Source organism: Schistocerca nitens, chromosome 11 (genome assembly GCF_023898315.1).
Source record: "Schistocerca nitens isolate TAMUIC-IGC-003100 chromosome 11, iqSchNite1.1, whole genome shotgun sequence".
Classification (NCBI taxonomy): domain Eukaryota; kingdom Metazoa; phylum Arthropoda; class Insecta; order Orthoptera; family Acrididae; genus Schistocerca; species Schistocerca nitens.
The window spans coordinates 105107078-105129651 of NC_064624.1; the positions used below are offsets into that span (position 1 = coordinate 105107078).

General features: G+C 38.0%; 1 protein-coding gene across 5 annotated transcripts in view; it reads left to right on the plus strand.

Annotated features, from left to right (window-relative positions):
* The window catches only part of LOC126213588 (zinc finger protein 235-like), a 69054-nt gene that overhangs the window by 14854 nt on the left and 31626 nt on the right, over positions 1–22574 (plus strand). For 3 of the 5 annotated variants that reach the window (XM_049941442.1, XM_049941446.1, XM_049941445.1), the window contains one exon: positions 2765–2854. In XM_049941442.1, coding sequence (XP_049797399.1) covers positions 2765–2854 — 90 coding nt within the window. Of the gene's footprint in view, positions 1–2764; positions 2855–21345; positions 21573–22574 lie in introns of those variants that run through there. The other 2 variants (XM_049941443.1, XM_049941444.1) reach the window with 2 other exon arrangements.

Consider the following 22574-nt stretch of genomic DNA (forward strand, 5'->3'; position numbering starts at 1 on the left):
AAGCCAAGCTTTCACACACAATATTTGTAGTTTGTACATTGTTACACTTTGATACATCACACAAATGTCCCAGTAAAATTTTAAGTAATGACGTAAATGTCTGGTCTTCTGGGCTTGAAATTCTTGGCCCTCAAAGTATTAAGCATTAAATGAGAATCAAACGCTTTGCGATTTTAAAAATTCAAAGCACCTTTGCACACATAACATAACTCATATTGTGTAAAATGAAATGTACTTTGAAAGTAACACTTTTCAAACCACCAATTGAATTATTTTCCCGTGACCTATTAGAATTCATTTCAGCAGATGTCAGAAAATGCCAGAAAATGGTGTTACTGTGCCTGTGCTGCTACTATGATGTAGGTAGTTCGTATATTCGTACTTATATAGCATTAAATGACCTTACATTATGCCATAAACGAAACAGGACATCAGAGGATACCTCAAGAGCATCGGAATTTCATAAACGATAATAAAATACATAATTCGACTTACATATCACATTCGTATCTCCAGATTAACAAAGACATACACCCTAAGCTGATATGAAACTTTTCAGTGTGGTTTTTGGGATGCAAATTTTCTTGGAGTACCAGTACCGTATTATCTCATGTTTAGTTCTTTATTATGAACCGTATTGTCTCATGTTTAGTTCTTTATTATGGCGTAATGCCATATGTCCCAAAAGGTAAGAACGTGCACTTGAAATTCCACAGACAATTGACACTAGCCAGTAGTGTTTCCAATAAATTGACTGTCTTTGAGGAAAAGATTAATCAAAGCCATTTTTTTATCAAATGTACAAAAATAACCTCAGTGTTCTGCAAGGCAATTAATGCCCGGCTGCCAAAAACATGGAAATAAAATAAAATCAGAAAACAAACTAATACCATATTTTAACCTTCCATTATTATGTGAATGTATTTTAATTCACTTTATAGCTTCCGGCCACATAAATCTGTTTTGTTTTCATTTGACTTGAGAGCTGTAAACCAGGAGTATCAGAAAAACACGAAAAGTAAACATGGTTCACATGGAGACTAACCCTCGTCCCATTACAACTCGGACTGCTCTGCGCATTTGCAAATCTGGCAGCTTGGCCACGCAAAAAAAATGTTTCTGGGTAGCATCTGCCTGCTTGTTGCTACTGCTGGTACAGCTCATGTCTTGTTACCTTGGATACAGCTAATAGTCACACTTCACGTAGCCAGAAGTGGGAAAAAGTACTGCTCATACACGACTCAACTGCGTATGCCCATAAGCCCACTGGAAACTACTCAAATGAATCTAATGAAACTTGTGATGTCACGCCCATCGGAAGCAGTTTGTTGTTACGAATTATTACATAGCATTCACCCTAAAGCGTTTGGCACGTTTTGCTGCTTTCAAGCGCTTGTGTGTGCATTCTGTTTTGTTGCTGTAAATGGCGCTTTTCCTTTGCAACTTAATTTTTTTTCTTGTTTTAATTTTATTGCTGCAACATTACATTGTAGTAGTGGGCTAAAGTAAAATTCTTTGTTAGAGTATCACTTCTTACCAGTCAAAACTACAAAAATTTAACTGAAAAGGAAAACAATGAGAAATTCTTGGAATTCTAAAAAATTCCGGTGTTCTTCCCAGTTTTCTCGCCGATGAAAAAATTCCTTGGTTTTTCCCAGATTTCCCTGTTGTCTCAGAGTGTATACACCCTGTCTTAGTGGTCCAGTCTCGTCCTCACCCTACCTGCTCTTTTCTTGTTTTTCCCCCTCTCACATGGTGTGTTAGACTTGTTCGTAGTCTTTCCTAAGCACTTATTGTGTGGAGTACCTCTGGCGAGTGGCAGGGGCTGGGGGATGTATGCACCCCCATTGTATATGCTCTCAAGGGGCTTCTGGCTGCTCCCTTGATGGGGAACCTTGGTTGCCTTTCTTCCTTTGTCTCTCTTCCTGCTTTTGTCCCTTAAGTCAGTTTCATCGACTTTAGTAGACCTTTGGGTTTTCTTTCTCTGGGTTTTGTGCAGTAGGCTCTCTCTTCTCTTCAGTCATTTGGACCTGTCTGTTCAAAGAAAAAAGGACTGATCATCTAGCAGTTCGGTCTGTTCAATGAACCAACCAACGACCTCTGTCCATCTGCTGTGCTCTCACTGTCCATCTGCTGTGCTCTCACTGTCCATCTGCTGTGCTCTCACTGTCCATTTGCTTCTCTCTCCCCCTACCCCTGTTCATCTGCTATGCTCTCTGTCCATCTTTGCCAGTTCCCCCTGTCACTGTCCTTGTACCTCCCCCTCCTCTTTTTCATATTCACACACCCACCTCCATAGGAGGTTGGTAGTACTTACCTTTTTAGTATTTTTGTCTAGATAGTAAGTTATATGTATATCTAGGTTGGTTGAAGTCGATCCAGTGGTTTGAGAGGAAATGTGGAACATATATCCACGTCCATAATATTTATGAATACTGTGTATATTGGTTGCTGCTCGGTGTGCGAAAAATAATTTTGGTTGTTATTTGGTGGACAATCTCTTACTGATGTGCCTGGCTTTCAGAGTAAACAAAGCTTTGGTTTCAAATATTTGAATTGTGGCATCCACATATTCTGGCTGCCTGGTCGTAACTGATGAATTGAATATGCATGATTTTGGCCTTGTCAGCTTCTACACGAGATCTGTTTGAAAGTATTCTCTCTCTCTCTCTCTCTCTCTCTCTCTCTCTCTCTCTCTCTCGGAGAGGGCCATGTAAGGAAAGGACATGAAAGCCTTAAATACAATTTTTTTCCTTTTTTTCAGTTTCCTGAAGACCCAGTAATAATTGAAGAACCTAGTGTTGGAGTAAAACAAGATTCAGAATTGAAACATGAGGATGGCTCTGATTTTAATGTAAGTTTTCACAGAAGCACTGTATTGTCCATTAGGTGTATTAAAAATGTCATGAAAGGAATATGGGACATTCAAATTAAATTATCATGGATGGTGAGCAGTTGTAACCTATGGTAACAGCTATTTTGAAGAATTTTGGAGGAATTTCAATTGACTCAAGTTAGATGTGTTACATGTTGCCTGTTACCACAGTATTCATGTTTTTATTAACTATTACTCTTTCATTAATGTTGTATTATGCCAGTATGTTATGAATGCCTTAAATACGTATTTGGTACCAATATAGCAAGGAAGCCTTCCTCTTCGAAGTGATTGTTAATTTAGTTATCTGCCTCTGTGTCACAGTGCTATAACGGAAACTTGCAAGTAAGATACGTGGCGGGTGTATGTTTTAGACTTTGCAGTCAAAAGTATTTAAATCATCACTGAAATCCTGCATTTACTGTATGTAATTCCTTATGATTTTTCCCCAGTACATGACATAAATTTGCATTGTTTCCTAATAAACATGCACTGAAAATACGTGGTGTCAGAGGAGGAAGTTATGTAAATATCATTAAATTTGGAAAATGTTGATTGTAATCTATGGAATGCATATTAATTTGATTAATGACCAAAAAGCATTCCTTTTATGAGTATATAGCTGGCAGATTATTTGCATCTCTTACATATGGGAGTGTGACCACCCAAGAGAGCAGGCCGTAGTGCTACTGAAATCAGAGTAGAGTATACGACAGGATAAGAAAGACAAAGTATGCCAATATAACTCTTACACAATGGTGGATAGCAAAATGAGAGATATTAGAACTGATTTTGAAGCATTGTGACACTCCTTCTCCATATGAATCTCTGTAAAGCTGGATGATACTGATAAAAAAAGATTAGTGATAGTTGTTTCGTACATACAGAAGTTAGCAAGCAGTTATAATTCGGAGATTGTTTTCTTCTTTTAGTTTGTTGAAGGTCCATTGGGAATCTCTTGGTTCACTGATTTTATCAAGGAGGATCCTGAACTAAATGTGGAAGTCAGTGTGAGTGAGAGTATTATAGGTATTCACATCTCTGGCACTCCATGCAGAGTCAGAAAAAAGTCTTCTGTTAACTGTGTAAAGTACAGGATGCGTTGCAGTGGAATTGGCCCAGATTGCGAATTGTCTGGACCGTATTGCTATATATAATTGTAGAGCATTCATGTACTCTTCCAATTGACTTGCATATCACCTATTATTTGCTGACTGTTGTGAACAGAAGCGGAAGAGGACTGGTGACTGGTATAGTCCCATTTTCTGTAGCCCTTGTTGATACCAAATGTGTTGTTTAATGGCTATGTGTGATGGATACATTAGCTTCACATTTGGACAAAGTGTAAATTCTAATAGTGTAAGTCATTTGAGAAATATTCCTCTTTCCAAGAACTTCAAAATCAAAAGAATATCAGTCTTTCTTATATTATGTATGAGTCATAACTATTTGTCAGTTAGTACCAAAAATTTTTTGGGTTTTGAAAAAAGAGCGAAAATTTGTATGTGTTAAATCACCCTTGATACCTTGGCCACAACCTATATATATTGTGGCTACGTCTGTGGTACCTCTTGCATTAGTAAGAAATTATTCAGTCTTTTTAATGTCAAATGCTGGGGCTTAATGATGCAGAAAATTGGGGTTGGCCATTTTGATACTGGCTGATGGCCAGCAAGATTCTGTATCATTTGTGGAATTAGTAATTTTACTAGCTAATTGCACAAGAAGCTAGATCAATAAATTTAAAGTCGTTGTTAATTGAACTCCTGGAGTGTGTGATTTACATTTTCTAAAAACCAGCAGAATTGGTTCCTACCTCAGATTTGCTCCTTCTGCATTAGACATTTGTTTACCAGGCTTAATTTTGATGTGCATTTATGACATAGTCTCATTTGCCTGTGTGTTACGGTTTTCTAGATTGTAATTGCTGTTATATGTGAAGGTGGCATTACTGAAGAAGATAATAACAAAAGAGACGCATCATCTAGGAAATTAAGTCAAGAGATTAGATTTTGGGATCAAGAAGTTGTATTAATTTTTGTCACTTGCATGCTGTTGAACAGTAATTATCAGTTGTTTTAGTTTTTCTGAGGTTTTGGTGATCTTGCAGACCAATACACATGTACTACTAGCTGAAAGACGATGTTCTGCAATAAGATTCCAGCAGCTAGATGTGATTATAGGCTGATGTGGCATTGCTTGAAAGACTGAACATTGAGGTCAGTTTGTAATGGCAAGGTTTAAGAAATGTAAGACATAGTCTCAGAAGTATTTCATATTTTGCAATGCTGGTTATAGCTGCCCAAGTCTCTGCCATCCACTAGTTGCATGGTAGGTTTAAGGCTCTAGACTGCTGATGGTTGATTTTTTTCATGTTGAGAATTTTATTTGCTATAGTGACGATATGGAAAATAGAGGTTCCCAAATGTGTTTAGTGAGATGGAGAAAATCGTCTTTTGGAACCATCATGTATCATAAGGGAAAATGGGTGGCAGAAATTTGGGTTGGAAGCAGCTATTTCTGCAAATGAAATCAGCAAGTGGATTATGATTGCATTAGAGAACAGTAGTGCAGGGACTCTGCAGTGTCTAATTGGACAACAGGTTGAGTATCAGACTATTGTATGTTAAGATAAATGGGAGAGTTAAGACCTTCAGCCACTTCCAGTAGAACACAACTAATTTCAAAATGAAGTTTAACACAGTGGAGGGATATTGGAAAGAAATAGTGGGCTAGGGGGTGAGGTAAAAGAGATCCCAATGTTCTGCTGAGTCATCAGGATGGTTTCATATTGAATAAACATGTAGTTAAGCATGGGTGTATCTTTCATTCTGTTATTCAGTGACGTGGGCCCCTTCATGTATACCAGGTGTACCGGTATGAAATGAGCTTTTTTTTGTGAAAATGAAACACTAATTTTGAATTGAAAAGTAAAAACATTTCATTCAAAGTATTGACCATTGCTTTCTATACATTTTGACCACGTTTCTGGCAATTTGTGGACACCACGCCAATAGAAATGTTCGTCTTTTGAAGCAAACCAATCGGTCACCCAATTTTAAACTTCTTCGTAGGAATCGAAGTGTTCCTCAGCCAATGTGTGTCCCATTGATGAAAACAAATGGTAGTCGGAAGGGGCCAAGTCAGGTGAATACGGCGGGTGGGGTAGCAGCTCCCAGCCAAGTGTTTTGTATCCTGAACCAGTTTTGCTTTGTGTGCAGGTGCATTGTCATGCAAAAAAATTGCTTTGCCATGTCTTCTGGCCCACTCTGGTCTTTTCTCGATCAATGCATAGTTCAAATTGATCATTTGTTGTCTGTAGCGATTAGTATTCACAGTTTCACTGGGTTTTAGAAGCTCATGATACACCACACCTTTCTGAGCTCACCAAACACAGAGCATTATCTTCTTGCCGAATCGATCTGGTTTTGCAGTCGATGTTGATGGTTGTCCTGGATTAACCCATGATTTTTCCCATTTAGGATTCTTAAAATAAATCCATTTTTCATTGCCAGTAACAATTTGATGCAAAATTGATTTTCTTTCATATCTTTGAAGCAAAATTTGAAAATGGTTTTTCGGTTTTCCATATGTCTTTATTCAATTCATGTGGCACCCATTATCCACACTTTTTTTCCCATAGCTTTCAAACGGTCGTAGATTGCTTGTTGTGCAACATTTAGCATTGCTGCCATTTGCTTCTGACTCAAAGTATCAGGTTCATCCAATATTGCTTGCAATTCGGTGTCTTTGAACTTTTTTGGTGGTCTTCCACGTTCTTCATTTCTTACATCAAAATCATTATTTCTGAACTGTTGAAACCATCTTTTGCATGTTGCTTCTGATAGAGCATGATCACAATATGCCTTGACAAGCATTCAATGCAACTCTGCAGCACTTTTTTTCAAATGAAAACAAAAAATTAATGCTTTCCACAAATCATCACTTTCTGGTACAAGATTCGACATTGTTAACATGATGAAAACATATGATGTTGTTTGTTCCATGACTTGATATATACTAAATATCTTTGACAGATGCCATACGAACCAAACAAAAAAAAATTAAGGCTCGTTCATAACAAATGTTCCCTATTGACACATTTGTATCTTAACGCTCATTTCATACCGGTACACCTAGTATGTGTAGAGCATTAGGGCATTGTTTTGCCGTTATTGTTGTAGAGTGGATGAATAGAAAAATTTAGTTTCCAGTAGATATAGTGTATCTAAAACCATAGTTCAGTACTAAGATAATAGCCATATTTTGACTAAGGGGTGCAAGTTCCACTTAACATTAGTGTTTATGTTGAATGGGTTTCAACTTTGGCAATAAGCAGACAGTTGATACAATTTCTGTGTAAAGGTGTATTAATCCTTTGTTGGAGAAGCAGTTAAGAGGCAGGCTCCTAGATTCGTTACTGGTAGGTTTTGAACAAAACACTTAGTGTCATATTGATGCCTTGGGAACTCAAATGGGGATCCCTGGAGGGAAGGTGATGCTCTTTTCGATGAATGCAATTGAGAAAATTTAGGTAAGTAGCATCTGAAGGTGACTGCCAAACATTCTGTTGCTGCCAACATACATTCCTCATAAGGAGCACTAGGATAAATTGAGATTAGGGCTCATATGCAGGCACATAGTCATTTTTCCCTCATTCTGTTTGTGAGTGGAATGGGAAAGGAAATGGATATTAGTGGTACGAGGTATCCTCCACCACATGCCATAAGGGAAATTGCGAAGTATCGCTGCAGGTGCAGATAATAGGTAAAATAAGTAGCTGAGTGATGCTGCAGGAGCAACAGTGATATTTTTCACAGTAGATAATGTACACACACACACACACACACACACACACACACACACACACACACACACACACACACGTACATAATAAATAATCTATTAGTAGCTCCCATAATGAGCATTGTGAGTAGATTAGCACTAGTCACAGTTGCTGGTTGTCAGTATACTTCACAGAAGGAAATTGCTGTGGCAGCTTCTCCTTTAAATTTGCATTGTGGCTCATTTTACATCCAACCACATCACCATTTAAGGAATCCAATGTGTAAATCAACGAATGGACAAATGAATAACCTTCACACACCATCTTTAGCAAGGTATAGGTTACAGTGTTGAAAGAAAATTTAATTTTATTAAAAAATGCTAAAATGTATAATAATAAATGCAACACATGAATACAAATTTAGGTTTTTGTATTTTACTAAAATAAATTATGCTTATATAAGCAATTCCTCAGGATGATTAAAATCATAAAATTTCACAAGGCTATAATTGTGGCATAAATGAACATAGAGGCTTGGTGCAGATTTTTACTTTTGCACATGCCTGCAAAGCCTTTATTTACAAAAGAATGATATGATTTTTCAGTTGTATATGATTTATATGCATACAACATTAAGGTTCTTTTCATAACTATGTTTACGATCAAATTCTCCATTTACTGATCACAAATATCATTTTTTTTAATATACTTAATCATCAAGACGATAGCCTTGTCCCAAGCTTTTGCAAGCATTTCAGGAATTCCTATAGTCACTGCTGTTACCATGTACCATCATAGTTCACCCAAAGTTGTTTGAAAGGAAGCGCATATGAGGTCAGTTAAAAAATTCGGTAACTTTGTCCACAAAATCTTTCTATGCTTACCTTTTACTTGTTGCTCGTTGTCTGCTTTGAAGTGCTCTCCTCCACAATTGGTACACCACTCCCAATGCCTTTTACACTTCCAGAAGTTGTCTTGGTATGTTTTTCGCTGGATTGCGTGAAGCATCACATGTTTTTTTTAATTTTTTTATTTCGTTTAGTTTCATAAATCTTCGTTATTTCAGTGGGGTTTTCAACTTTTGAAATAAAAAAGAAGTCCACATGGGCTAGGTGTGGAGAGTACAGAGGATGAGGCAGCACAGTGATTCAGTTTTTTGTGCAGTTGTTATACACCAACAGGGATGAATGTGCTGGTGTATTATCATGATACAAGAGCAATGAATTATCTCACCATATTTCAGGCTGTTCTCACATTTTCCCGCAGGTGTCACAACATGTCCCAATAGTACCATTGATTAACAGTTTGTCCCTATGGCACAAATTCATGAAGAAGTAATCCTTCATAGTTTTTTTTTTTTTTTTTTTTTTTTTTACTATCAGCATGGCTTTGATGTTTGATCTGACCAGATGAGCTTTTTTCGGCCTTAGAGAATCTTTCCTGATCCATTGTGAATTATGAACCGTGGTCTCAACATCACAACTGTAGACCCACGTATCATCATCAGCTATGATTCTCTTAAGAAACATCTCATCCTCATTTGCGTGATCCAAAAGCTCTTCTCAGATTGCAAATCTGTCTGGTCATGAGCTGTTTGATGAACTTAGCCACAACACGATGTATTCCAAGATGCTGTCAGAATTTCATGACATGATCCAACTGAAATGGTACATTCTTCTGCAGCCTGTCAGACACTCAATCTTTGATTTGCGTGCACAGTTTCTTTGACATTTCTGACATGAGCGCCATGGGTAGATGTTGAAGGGGCCCTGAATGAGGGTCATTTTTACATCTGTCCAGCCGTTTTTAAACTGCATAAACCATTTCTAACACTGAGTACAGCTTAAGCACTCACCACTATAGCGTTCCTGCATCATTTGGTGTGTCTCTGTAAAGGTTTTCTTCAGTTTCACGCAAAATTTAATGCAAGCTCATTGCTCCTGTAACTCTGAAATCTCGAAATTCACAAAATGCGTGACACAATGTTCTACTTAATACAACACTGAACAATAACTAAAGACATAAGATAATGGAGCTTACAGCAGTTACACATTAAACTTAGGTGTGTGCATGGGTGCCAACTGCTTTCCTGTCAAACACACCATTCACTGAAAATTACGAATGTTCCAGAATTTTTTGAACAGTTCTCTGGTAGATGGAGCCTTTCATGAACTCCCACAAATAAAAAAAAAAGATACTGTACTGTGAGATCAAGCAAATGTCAAGCTCAGATTTGCAGCCCCTTACAGCCAATTGATCTTCCTGGCATCTCATAATTAAGAAGTGCTCTTTTATGCAGGTTCAGAAGCAGTGGTACTACATCCAGTTGAAAAATTATATTTCTGATCATTTTCTATTCCATCCATTTCCAGTCCGTTTATGTGTTTTCCAATTTTATCCATATTCTTTAATTTGTTGCATAATTCTTCAGATTCAATTAACTCACTAAACTGTTCCTTCATAAAATTTTGAAGTTGAATAAAAAATCATAATAATCACCAACTAACTTCCTGTTGCCTACTGCACAGCACATTAGCCTTACTGTTGTTACTCGTTTTGAGAACAGTAGTTGAAAATTAATGAAAAGAACGTTTATGTGTACCTTAAACCCAGCTGCTCTCATAGTTCCATGCTGTTAATGCCTGTTGGTTTGTTTACATCAGATAGGTTTCTCATTGGTTGATCACCTCCTGCCACACTGACTGAATTTCTTGATTCTGCTTCATCCTAATGGTTCTCTGCAAGGCGGCCGTTAAAGACTCATTTTACTGCCATTGCAGTAGTCCTCTTCCTGGCTTCTTCTCCAATTACGTTCTTCGTGTAGTGGCTGTTCATATAATTTGTCACTGGGATATTTGGGAAATATTACTAATTTCCCATAAAGTTCTTTTACATATTATAATTTTTTTTATAACAATAACGCATATCAAATGCCCATCCTTAACCTAAAAAGACACAGCTCAGATGACAGCTGATCATGTGTACAACTGGTTTACAGGTACCAGTTTATCTTAATCCCACAAGGATTCATTTTATATGATTTCAAGCAATGAAATATGACCTGCTACAGGTCACACACTAAATGAAATGTATTGCTTACAGTGTGCTTGGATTTCAAATTTAAATGGTCAACAAATCGATAAACTTACCAAGTTGATCCACTCAGTGCCACTCACCTACAGACAATAATGACGACTTGTTTTGGATTTTTCATTTGTTCCTGGAATTACCTAGTGGGGCAGCCCACTACAAATAAATAAAATATCTATATGGTTTTTTAACATAAAAACCAATGGGAGTTATGTACTGGCATGTATTTGCAAGATTCTGTAGGTCTTTGGAGAGGTTTATGCAATGTTCAGTTGTCAACATCACATTGCATTTTTACTGCATGCTGCTTTATGATACATATTTATTCCATGCCATGCACTATAAGATTATCCTGTAAGACAGTACTACGCGAAACCATGCAAAGTATACTATGAAGCATTTCAGCAGGTTGACGCACTAGAGGAGTGTTGATAATTTCAAGGCAGAGAGTGCTTTCTGTTTACTCATTCTCATGCTGGTGCCTCTTTAATCTATTATCCATCTGCATGCCCAGGAACTTTACACATGAATCCTGATCCAGTCCTCCTACTTGTATCTTTAACTCATTTTGATTTGTTTGGAATGGCATGATGTGTGGTTTTGTAAGTATAGAGGTTGAATTTTTCTGTACTTGCCTGTAAACCAATTGCAATCAGGGCCAGTATTCTCCTGGATGATCCTGGTATGAATGTGTTTCACTCGGTTAACAGTATACTGTGCCAAGAGCAAACATTACAGTTTTTGAAGGGTCCTCCAGTGGCTTTAGCATAACATTTATGTAGTCAAGATGAGTCAAATGCTGAACCCTATGGAACATCGACCAATATGTTTCCCCATTCTGAATTCAGTTTTCCTCTGAAGGTAACATTTGTTACTATGAGGCAGTTTTTGGTTGCTAAACTATGATTCAGTTCTTGTAACTGTAATTCTTTTAACACCATAACATTATGGCTTCCCAAGGAAAGGGGAAATCAGGATTGTAATTTGTCAGTATGTTTTCCCCACTTCTGTAATAAGTGTTTCTGCTACATATTTTAAGCCTTACTTTAAAGTCAGCACAACATTTTAGTAATTAGGTTGTTATGATCATAACAAGAAGAGTTCCTGCTTCTGTCACCAGATGATTCCTGTGATCGATTTGACAGATCACTTGATGGAATTGATGTCTGCCGGTCGAGTATACACTTCTTGACTGAGTGTAATGGATGTAATTTCAACTGTCACTTTTTCTCACCAGTAATTTCAGCTGCTGTTACGAAATTGTTTTCATGCAACAAATTTTTTCAATTTTTTATAAATATTAGGTTGGTACATAATTTTGTAGTACATTGGTTTTGCGTGTTCGTATTCTGGTTTCTGTGAGTTTATTTATCAATTGTCTATTTTATTTGTAGTTCACTGTTGCTATTTGAGTATAAATGTTGTCATTTGGCAAGAGAAAGGGAACTTTGGTCACTAGAATGTGGAGTACCAAATGGAGAAATCAGAAAATTGCTGACATATTCTTCAATTTTAGTTGTGTACAGGGGTAACAGTACTGGAGACAGTGAGAAACATTTATGCCATGTACGTACACAATGCCATTGGACAGAGCTCAGCAAGAAAATGATTTTGTCATTTTAAGAAGAATTGTTTTGACATTAGTGACCCTCCATGTTCAGGAAGACCTTGTGGGTTAGAAGAAGATCACCTAAACATATTAATCCACAATGATTCACATCAGTGTGCTCAAGAGCTGGCAAGTGTGATGAACTGTGACCATTCCAGCACTGTGTGACATTCTCATGTAGTGGAGGGGGTTCAAAAATCAGGAATATGGATACCACATGCTCTACACCAAAATTACAAAAACCAGTGGTTGGCCATATGCACATCTCAGATTGCTTGTCCTCGGTTTGCTTGTGAACAACACCAAACATTCCAGTCCTGTGCCATTATGGTGATAAGAAATGGCGTCTTTATGCTGAAATAAGGGAAAGAAAGGAATAGTTGGGCCCAAAGAAAGCAGTAACAAGAAGTATAGCAATGGTGTGGTGTACTGTGAATTGCTTCCCTGAAGTGTAACCACTTGTTGTTGCTGACATTTACTGTCAACAACAGACACATCTTGCAGACACATCCAAGAAAGATGACAAAGAAGATTGTCTTAAGTGATGCCACTCCATGATAACCCCCACCCACATTGTGCTTGACTGACAAAAAACTATGCACAGGACTTGGGTTTTGAAGCAGACCCACACCCACATTATTCATCTGATCTTGCACCCTTAGATTTTCGCCTTTTCTGCTCGGTATCAAATAACTTTCAAGGGACTTCCTTTCTAGATGAAAATGCACTCTGAACATGGGTTGACGAGTGTTTCACCTCAAAACCATGTGACGTCTACAGTCACAGAATGAAAAAGTGACCCTGCATGGGAAGACAGCTGTAAATAGTACAGGAGAATGTATCATTGATGACTAAAGTCACTGTTATGGGTATCTGTTGGTGTATTAAACTTCTGGAAAAATGCCAAGAACTTATACACCAACTGAAGAATACTTGCTGCAAATCGACACATCTACATAACCTTTTTTCTTTGTACTAGTAAACTGTGTTTCCTTTCATCTCTTTGTAACAGGTATGTCTAACGTTTAAAATAACACTTGGTCTGTTAAGCCCAATGTCTGGTATAGGTATTGTGAACACAGATATTGTACATACCTTTCCCAATTAATTTAACTCGGTGTATCTGTGCTAAGTGTTTGATGATCAGTCTTTAGTTGTCAAGTTCACAAAGCATTTAATATTTCCTTAAAATAATTTTGATCCCTAAGTTAGTCATTGAGAGGTTAATGGATTCGGGCATCATTGATTCTTACAAAATTTGAGGAGTGTGTGAGTTGTGTGTTTCACTGTTGCACAACATAAAGGGTAATACTCCTATTCCGAAATGGAAAGTTTCCTTTCTATTCTGTTCACATGATTTTAATGAACAGCCCAGAGGATGCAGTAAAATATTTTGTAGGTTATCAAAAATGAGCAAAGTTTCTAAAAAAGTAGTTTTGTATGAAGAAAATGCAATGAAGACTTGACAGAACCTCTAAATTGGTTAATAAATTTGTTTGCCTCATTGGAGAAATGACTGAAGCACTCAATATTCACCAATTAATGATTGAAATAATTTGGATTTGTGGCATGATCAATTCACCTGGTAGTTTAGTGGACAGATATAAAAGGAGTTCATAATGAAATAAAACTGTAGGCTTACTCGTTAAAGGTCAGTTGCATCAAAAGTAAAATTCCACTGAGTAAAGAGCAATTCAGTGTTTCCTATTGGGCAACCAGGCTTTTGAAAAATAAGGTTCATTATTTGTTATAGTAATAGTTCCTTTTCTAAATAATAGATAACACGTTCAGACAATTGATTGTGTGGAATTAAAGATAACTTATGAAAGAATTCTTAAAAATTATGTTTAAAGCATAAAATGAAATGTTTCATGCAGGACATGAAAAGTACCTAGTGCCACACAAGAATATAGAGATTCTAGAAATTCTTTGAATTACAATCTTCCATGCAATAATTGTACCTAAACCTCAAAATCTTGAAAATAAATATTAAAAACTGGTCTCATTTGGAACACCCTTGGTTCCGTACAGGACTCACACAATTCTTGTTGTAACTTTTGGTACTCCACAAAACTGAAGGTATACATAAATTATACAATTTAAATACAGATTTATCTTTCTATATGGTCATATGTCCCAACTCCAAAGATGTAAGTAATGACATAAATTTCTCTTTTGAATAATAATTGTATAATTTATTATTGCTAAAATTTATTCAGGTCTAACAAAAGGGGTGTTATCACTTTTGAGTTACGTGAATAAATTCTAGTCTTTTGAAATGGATTTTTAAAACATTACCGTAACTTCTCAATTTTCAGAGATGCCATAGAAATCATTTTATACCTTTCTCATTTAAAATGGCTGCAGTGACAAGCACTCCAGGATTATTAGATCAACATACACATCTATGCCAACACCTGTGCCAGTGTGTCTTCATCTGCAGCATCTGATTCTTCACAAAAAAAGAAAAAAAATCGTTTTACACTTCTGAATAGCCAGCACATCTTTGATGGGGTGGATCCTCAGTTACAACAAGATGCTTGGTAATTTCAAACTTCAGGGTGGTTGTGACAGATTATTGTGATTACTTAAGGTAGAAAATAAAGATAGTTTGAAATAACAGTAATAAGCTTGACCTGAATGTAAGTTCTTATGGTGTGAATGTCTTCCAGCACTACTTCAGACATTAGTTGAGTACATGCCATGTCATATTGCAGCACTTCTGCATACATGATATTACTCAGGTGTTCCAGTTTCTTTGGCTCTTTAATGTCGGTCTGTAAAGGAAAAAAACGAAAGGTACTCATATGATGCAGGCTATAAATTGAAAGTAATAGCACATGCAGAACAACATGGAAACAGAGCAGGTATGTAGCATTTTGGGCTCCACCAACAAAGGAAAGCCGTTTGCAATTGGCGGGCTAGTAAAAAAGAATTGGAAAAAAATTGAGAAGGCTAAATATGCTAACAGAGGACTGAATTTAAAATGACAAAAACGGGATGCTGTCTTACTGAAATGGATTCAAGGACACCGTCAAAATGCCATTGGTGTTAATATATAAATAATTCAAATACATGCTTGTAAGCTAGTACTAAAGTGGAACTTAACATATTTTAATGGTGAAGTTGGTTGGGGATACAGGTTTATGAAGCATCATGGACATAGCATGTGAACCAAAACCAAAAAAACCTTGGAAAAAGTCACAAGAAAGTGAAGAGAAATTATGGACAAAGCTCCTCTGACATTTGAGGTGCTGAGTAACAGAACTGTTGCCATTAAAGGTGCTAAGAGTGTAACTATAAAACAAGTGGACATGAAAAAATACAGTACACTGTTGTGCTTTCATGTTGTGCTGATTGAACAAAGCTTAATCAAGTGGTCATTTTCAAGCACAAAGTGCCAAACCATCTGAAATACCACCAGCTGTTGTTCACGTATATGACAAGGGTTAAATGGAAAAGGCCGTTATGAAATTCTGGTACCGTGCGCCGCGGATTTTGAATCCCCGCCAGACGTCATGGACATCGAAGACCCCTAGAGATCTCTGTGCTCTGGCGGCGTGCGCCTCCTGGCCTGCATTTAGTGTGGGGTGCCACAGTGGAACACGTGGTTCCAGTGGCCAATATCGACGCCACCCATGGAGTATTTAAGCACCTGCCTCTTACTCAGCCATTGAGTCTAATCTTGCATACGTCTCTTGGACACATCGCCTTGCGTTAGACAGCTTACTTACTTTCTTGTTCTGTGCATGAGTGGATGTGGTTGTTAGGTTTCCTTGTGACTCCGTTGTTTTGATCTTGTTGTTGTTCGTTCTGTCCTTCGTTGGTCATATCCGTCCTCTCCCGGTGTGTTGTTGTTCGTGGCCCGCTCTGCGTATCCTGCCGCGCTTTCCGTCATTTCAACCCCGCGACCGTTCTGGTCGCAGTTACAACAGAAATTATGGAGTAATAGTGTGTGAGAGAGAAGGAAAGGTGCTTTATTGAAGAAGAATTCTCTTTTTGTGCTGGATCAGTCTTGTAGTCATTTGAAAATTTTGTGAAAGAGAAATTGCAACAGAGAATTTCAGAGGTTGCAGTTATTCTGGGAGGACTTACTTCACAGTTGCAACCTGTTGGTTCAAGAAATAAATGATTTAAAGTGTATGTGAGAGGGGAATGGAACAAATGGATGATGGATGTGTTAAATGTCCCCTTGGTTGCCACCTGTGGAGATGAAATGAAACATTAGGACAACAGTAGATTTGTTCAATTAATTTCTTTATTCTGGCCCACATCTGTAGTACATCAGGGACAACTTGGTGGAGGTGTCCATTTGCCTCTCGTGTGAAACAATAGATATCCAGCATTGCTGACAGCACAAGAAGAATGGCATCACACAAATGCTGCTGTCAGTGACGTCTCCAGCTGCAGTCATGATGACAGTGCAGTGGCATAGCTGATGATGGCCATGAACTTGCTCCAGCAACCAGGCAGCTCCCTCATTACACATGTTATCGTCGAACAGCGGACTCTGTACTGCATTCTGGAATGTTGCTCCAGGTGTCACAGGCCAATGGCATAGGCAGTGATGCTGAGACAGGAATCATTTAGCACGTAATCTTGCACGTTTCCACAGGGTCCCTTACCGTGCTCCTTAACTCAGACTCCATGGAACTTATTTCATTACTAGGCTTGTTGCACAATCACATCTCTCTATACCCATCTTATAAGTGAAAATGAACCAGTTATTCTTATTGGTACCCATTTGTTCATTCGGCTTCCTTCTGCTGCTTTTAATGCTCAGGACATCCAGTCCATTGGAACCTCAACTATGGCCGGGTCCAAGTTCAGTCCTGTGCTTCATCTTCTATGTACTAAAACAAGGACTACACTCAGCAGAACATTTGCCAATGCAGTGGCTGGTATGACAATAGTCTGTATTGTCTCCCAGTAAGGGTTTTCCCTATATGAATTTAAATGCTGCAGTAAGGTTTTCTGGGAGACTCATCCTCCCTGCTGGTTCAGAAGCATTTGTATAGACTGCATTAAATCTGGCACTTGATTTAAGCTGGTTAGATTTGTAGCCGGTAGCACTTTCAAGGGCTCCTGCGGCCAGTACAAATGCAGCTGCAAAATATACTGGTGAGCTGTCCCTGGAATCATGGTGGGCAGACAGAAGTCAGCCCCATTCCATTTAATAACAAACCACTCCCTTTTAATTCTAGCTACCTTGCTGACATAAGCTTCCCCTGCTCAAAACAAGTGGCCACTACCACCATATTGTCAGAGCTAGAGTACAACCAATGCACCTCATCCAGCTGAAAGTGCAACTGTGGGTCAATCGCTTCTTCATTGCATTCTCTTACATCTTTTGTTCCATTAACAATTTTACTGTGCAGAAATCCTGCTGCCCCTCTCTTATTACCATATTTGGACAGACCGTGTCATCCACATGGTGGCAGTCTAGTAACTTTGCTTCCTTCATTTGTACATACCTTGACTGTCTTTTGCAGTTAATGACAGTCACTGCATTTTTACTCTTACAGATTTCTTCAGCATTTGCCACCTGACGGGCTATGCATGAACTATGTAACAATCTTGATGTGCTTGTTTACCTGCTACTGGTGTAGAAATTAAACTAGAAACTTTTTCTCGATCAATTCTCACTGATACTACTCTGAAACAAAAGATCGAGATTTGTGCTTGGGTTTTAAAGCCAACCTCATCTCCAGTGGTATTTGCTTTGGTATTGTACTTAGACCCTCTGAATACAGCTCTGGCAGCAACAATCTTACTGCTAGCTAACCTCGTACAGGCTACCACATAGCCTCCTGTAGCTCTGCTACTTTCGCTCATGCTTACCAAACACTGTCTTCCATGGACTGCAACCTTTTGTCAGTACTATTTCCCTATCAAAGACTTTTGCTTCGTTTTGTAGTTCCCTGCTATTTTGATTATTATGTGATATTGCTACTTTTCTGCATAAGCTATCTGCATTTCTGTGCTTTTTCCCAGGTTTATGTATAACTTCTAATTCAAATTCACTTCATCTTACTGCCCATTGTGCCAACCTACCGGAAGGATCCTATAACCCCAACAACCATTTTGATGCCACATTATCTCTTATTACTCTAATCTTTTTACTGTACAGTTAACATTTGATATATGTGATTCCATAAATAAGGCATGGTAAGATATGGTAAATCTTTCTCTGTTGCACAATAATTTCTTTCTGCAGAATTTTCGTAAGCTACTGGATGTTCTACGCCTTCTACCTCTTGTGACAACATACAGCCAAGTGCATGTTTGATGCATCACATGATAAAACAAATTCTCTATTGAAATTCAGAATATCAGTATCAGACTAGATGTTAAAGCTTCTTTTAGATCCGCAGAAGCATGCTGGCATTCTTCTGACCACTCAAGCGCAGTACCCTTTTTTAACAATTGTTTCAAACAAGTGCAGTATTCGTAAGTCATTTTACGAACCGGCGGTAATAGTTCTCAAGTCCCAGGAATAATTGCAACTCCCTTACACATTCTGGTACAGGAAATTCATTTACAGCTTTAACTAATCCTGCATATGTCTTAACACCATCTTTTACTTGTGGTATGACCTAGGTATGCAAACTCTTCCATCACAAAATTACACTTTTCCATACTCAATTTCATTGATTTTAGCCTTTGGAATACTTCCCTTAATTGCTGCGTATACTGTTCCATGTCACTCCCATAGTTGATTACATCATCGAAATACACTAAGCAGTGCAGTGATTTCAGACCTCTTAGTACTCCATTCAGCAATCTCTGAAACCATTTCAGGTGCAGTTTTTAATCTGAATCTCATCCTTATAAATTGGTATTGTCCCTAGGGTGCCAAAACTATTGTTGTGGGTTGATCCTGTGGTGCAACCTCTATCTGGTGATAACCACTCTTCAAATCCATCATTGAAAACTATTTGCATTGCTCCAAACTATCCAAGGTTTCTGTGATGTTTGGGAAGGGATGAGTACCCATTATGGTTTTCTCACATGGGTGTCTATAATCAAATCAAAACCATTCTTTCTGAGTGTCATCCTGTGATTTTTTTTTTTTTTTTTTTGTACGGTGACTATTCCTCCCCCCCTCCACATGGACTATTACTTTCTTCAGTTATTCCATCTTTCAGTTGTTGACCATTAAATTGCTCTAAAATTGGCAGGAAGTGCTTGGGTATTCTGTATGGTGATTCATTTCCCATTGGTATGTGGTGCTATGTAATAAGTGTAGCTGGTAGTGGCCCTTTTGGAAAAATAAATCCTTAAATTCCAAAGTAATTTTTTCATCTGTTGCTTGTAGCTTCCTTCCAGGTGCTTCAGTTTTTCTCATGCTATTTCAACAGTGTCCGACAATTATCCATGGCTGATACCCCACATGCCCCATTCCTCCTCCGAGATGTCATCTTAGCAATTAACAACCGCTTTGTTAATCCTATGTTGTCTGCACTATTGATAGAAGCAGGTACCTTTTTTCACTCTTTATATACTTCATTCTTTTCTAATGGTTCCACCACCCACAAAATTCCTACTGGTAAGCTAGACTCAACACTGACCCAAATGAATTTCCCAGTAGCCTTATGTACATTATTGTGCAAGTCAAGCCTTAGTGTGGTTGTACATGGTTTAATTGGTTCATCTTTTGCTACAGACTCCTCTCATGATATCGCTACACTGGCAATGGCTTCACTGTACTGAAACAATTTCCATCCAGTTCCACCTTATGTTGCTAAAGATTGATTATTGCACAGTGCTGATGTAAGAAGTCTAATCCCAGAATCATGCAGTAGCCATCACTCATGTGAGTCACAATTTCTATTCATTGTTCAAATTGAGCCATATCGAGGCAAAAGTCTACATCCACCGATCCTAATAGTGTGACATCTTTATCCTCAACTCTACACAATTTGTACCGTGGTGGGTCCCATTGCTTATATTTCACCAGATCACTACTGGCGACTGACACAAGCACCCCTGCGTCCAGTAATATAATGCAACCCTTTGTTCCTACTATTCCTTTTATTGCACAAGCCGCCTCTGCATACAGTTTCATAGCATCCAGTCTTACTGGAAACAACCGTACATGGACCTGGAGCTCGCATTGGTATTTAGCACCTTATTGCTGCCTGGTTCTGTATTTCTAGAACTAGTACTTTCTCTTACTTTATTCATATTACCCTGAGGCGGATGACAGTGTCTCCTTGTGTGCCCTTTTCGTCCACACCTGAAACTTTATATATATTCTGCAAATGCTGTCCATTTTTCCTGCATTCCAGTCAACAAATAGATAACTTCTCACTCAGTAGCTAACTGCACTGCTGTTGGCAAATCTTTTGGGGCACCTTTCTACACAAATTTTTACATTTTTGGATGCAACTATCTTAAAAAGGCATAGAGGACCATCTGCTCAGCTTCTAGCAAAATAATGTAATTTACTGCAGCATCCTGCCCTATTTTGTAGATACATCCATTAATTTTCCTTATCCTATCTGAAAATTGTTTCACACTTTCTGTATTTTATTAAGTTATTACCCCAAATTGTTCCCTTTAGCAAAATGATACATTTGAGGGTGACATTAGATTTGGTCAGTTGATTCCATTTTTCCAGCCCTAAGCTATAGTACATAAGGAACAGCTTGGTGGAGGCATCTGGTTGCCTCTCATGTGAAACAATAGATGTGCAGCATGCTGATAGTACAAGGAGGGTGCTGAGTGTGGTGTCACTTGAATATTGCTGTCAGTGACATGTCTGGCTGTGACTGTGATGGTAACACGGTGATGCAGCTGATGGTGGCCATCAATTTTCTCCAATTTGACTCAGGGTGGGCTGTCCTGTCTTGTGGTCGAATAGGCAGTTGGCCGTGTTTTGCTTTGCAACGCATAACACCCTCCCCTGCCTGTGGCTGGCTCTGTTGCAACTCACTTCCACTCTGGCAAATTTTGTGACTGAATACAATCATTATGTTACAGATGAAACGCAACATGAATTCACACTAAAGGCAGCTGTTAAATGACCTACAATCAAAGAAGTGTGTCTGTGTATAAAACAGTTGTGGTGTAGAGTGAGAGGCGACATTGTTAAATCTTTCAAGAAGTTTGGCATAAGTAATGCTCTCAATGGTGGTGAAGAATATCTTGGGTATTAAGAGGACGATCATGAAGAACAACGGGAAGTATGATTATCGGGGGTTTTAAAGGTCAGTTTGGTTTCATAAATTAAGGACTTTTTCAGTCTGGATTTGCAGTCTATTATTAAAAGTGGTGAAAATGATAATTTTAAAAAAATTCTTAAAAACTAACGTGCATATTACAGTCCATACTGTCTTACAATCCATAAAATATGGTACTTGCAAGTTATTAGCCCTGAAATTGATTCAGCTTGGAAATTTTGGCCATAATTCTAATATTTTGCATTTACAACCAACTGAAAGTACAGCTTTTAAACATGCGCGTGGACAAATTCTCTCACTCTGCCCCAGTGGATCTGCATGATGTTAAGAGCATCAATTACTATACTGTTGAGGGAGTAAAAGGTTTGTGAAATACTGTTTTGTCATTGCCTTTGTTTTATTCATTGTGTAAAAGGGTGTGGTCTCTAACCTGTAACTGGTGACAGAGATTTCTTTGTTTGGAACATTCTCATGTTGCAATTCACAAATGCAGTGTAATTGAATGAATGTGATGTTAAAGTATTAGTATAGCACTATTTAGCTATTAACATTGCCATTGGGTGTTAATTTCCTTAGAATTTACTGCTGCCACTGTTACAGTGAAGTACATTTTGCAGGAGATGCGCTGTTCTTAACGTGATTGGCAAGATTAAAATAAAGATCAAAATTAGGTAACTTCATTTCATAATAATTCTGAATTTGGTTAGGTTATTCGTTTAGGTTTTGTGTGTGTGTGTGTGTGTGTGTGTGTGTGTGTGTGTGTGTGTGTGTGTGTGTGTGTGTGTGTAGCTTCAGAGTATATATCCAATAATGCTGTTAAAATAGTACACTATTCGTTCTGTGTGTGTGTGTGTGTGTGTGTGTGTGTGTGTGTGTGTGTGTGTGTAGCTTCAGAGTATATATCCAATAATGCTGTTAAAATAGTACACTATTCGTTCTGTAAACTAAACCATTCTGAAGCAATTGTGTGCAGCATGCCACAAGATGATTATGGCAAAACTGTGAACCATAATAAGTGATTTAAATGGC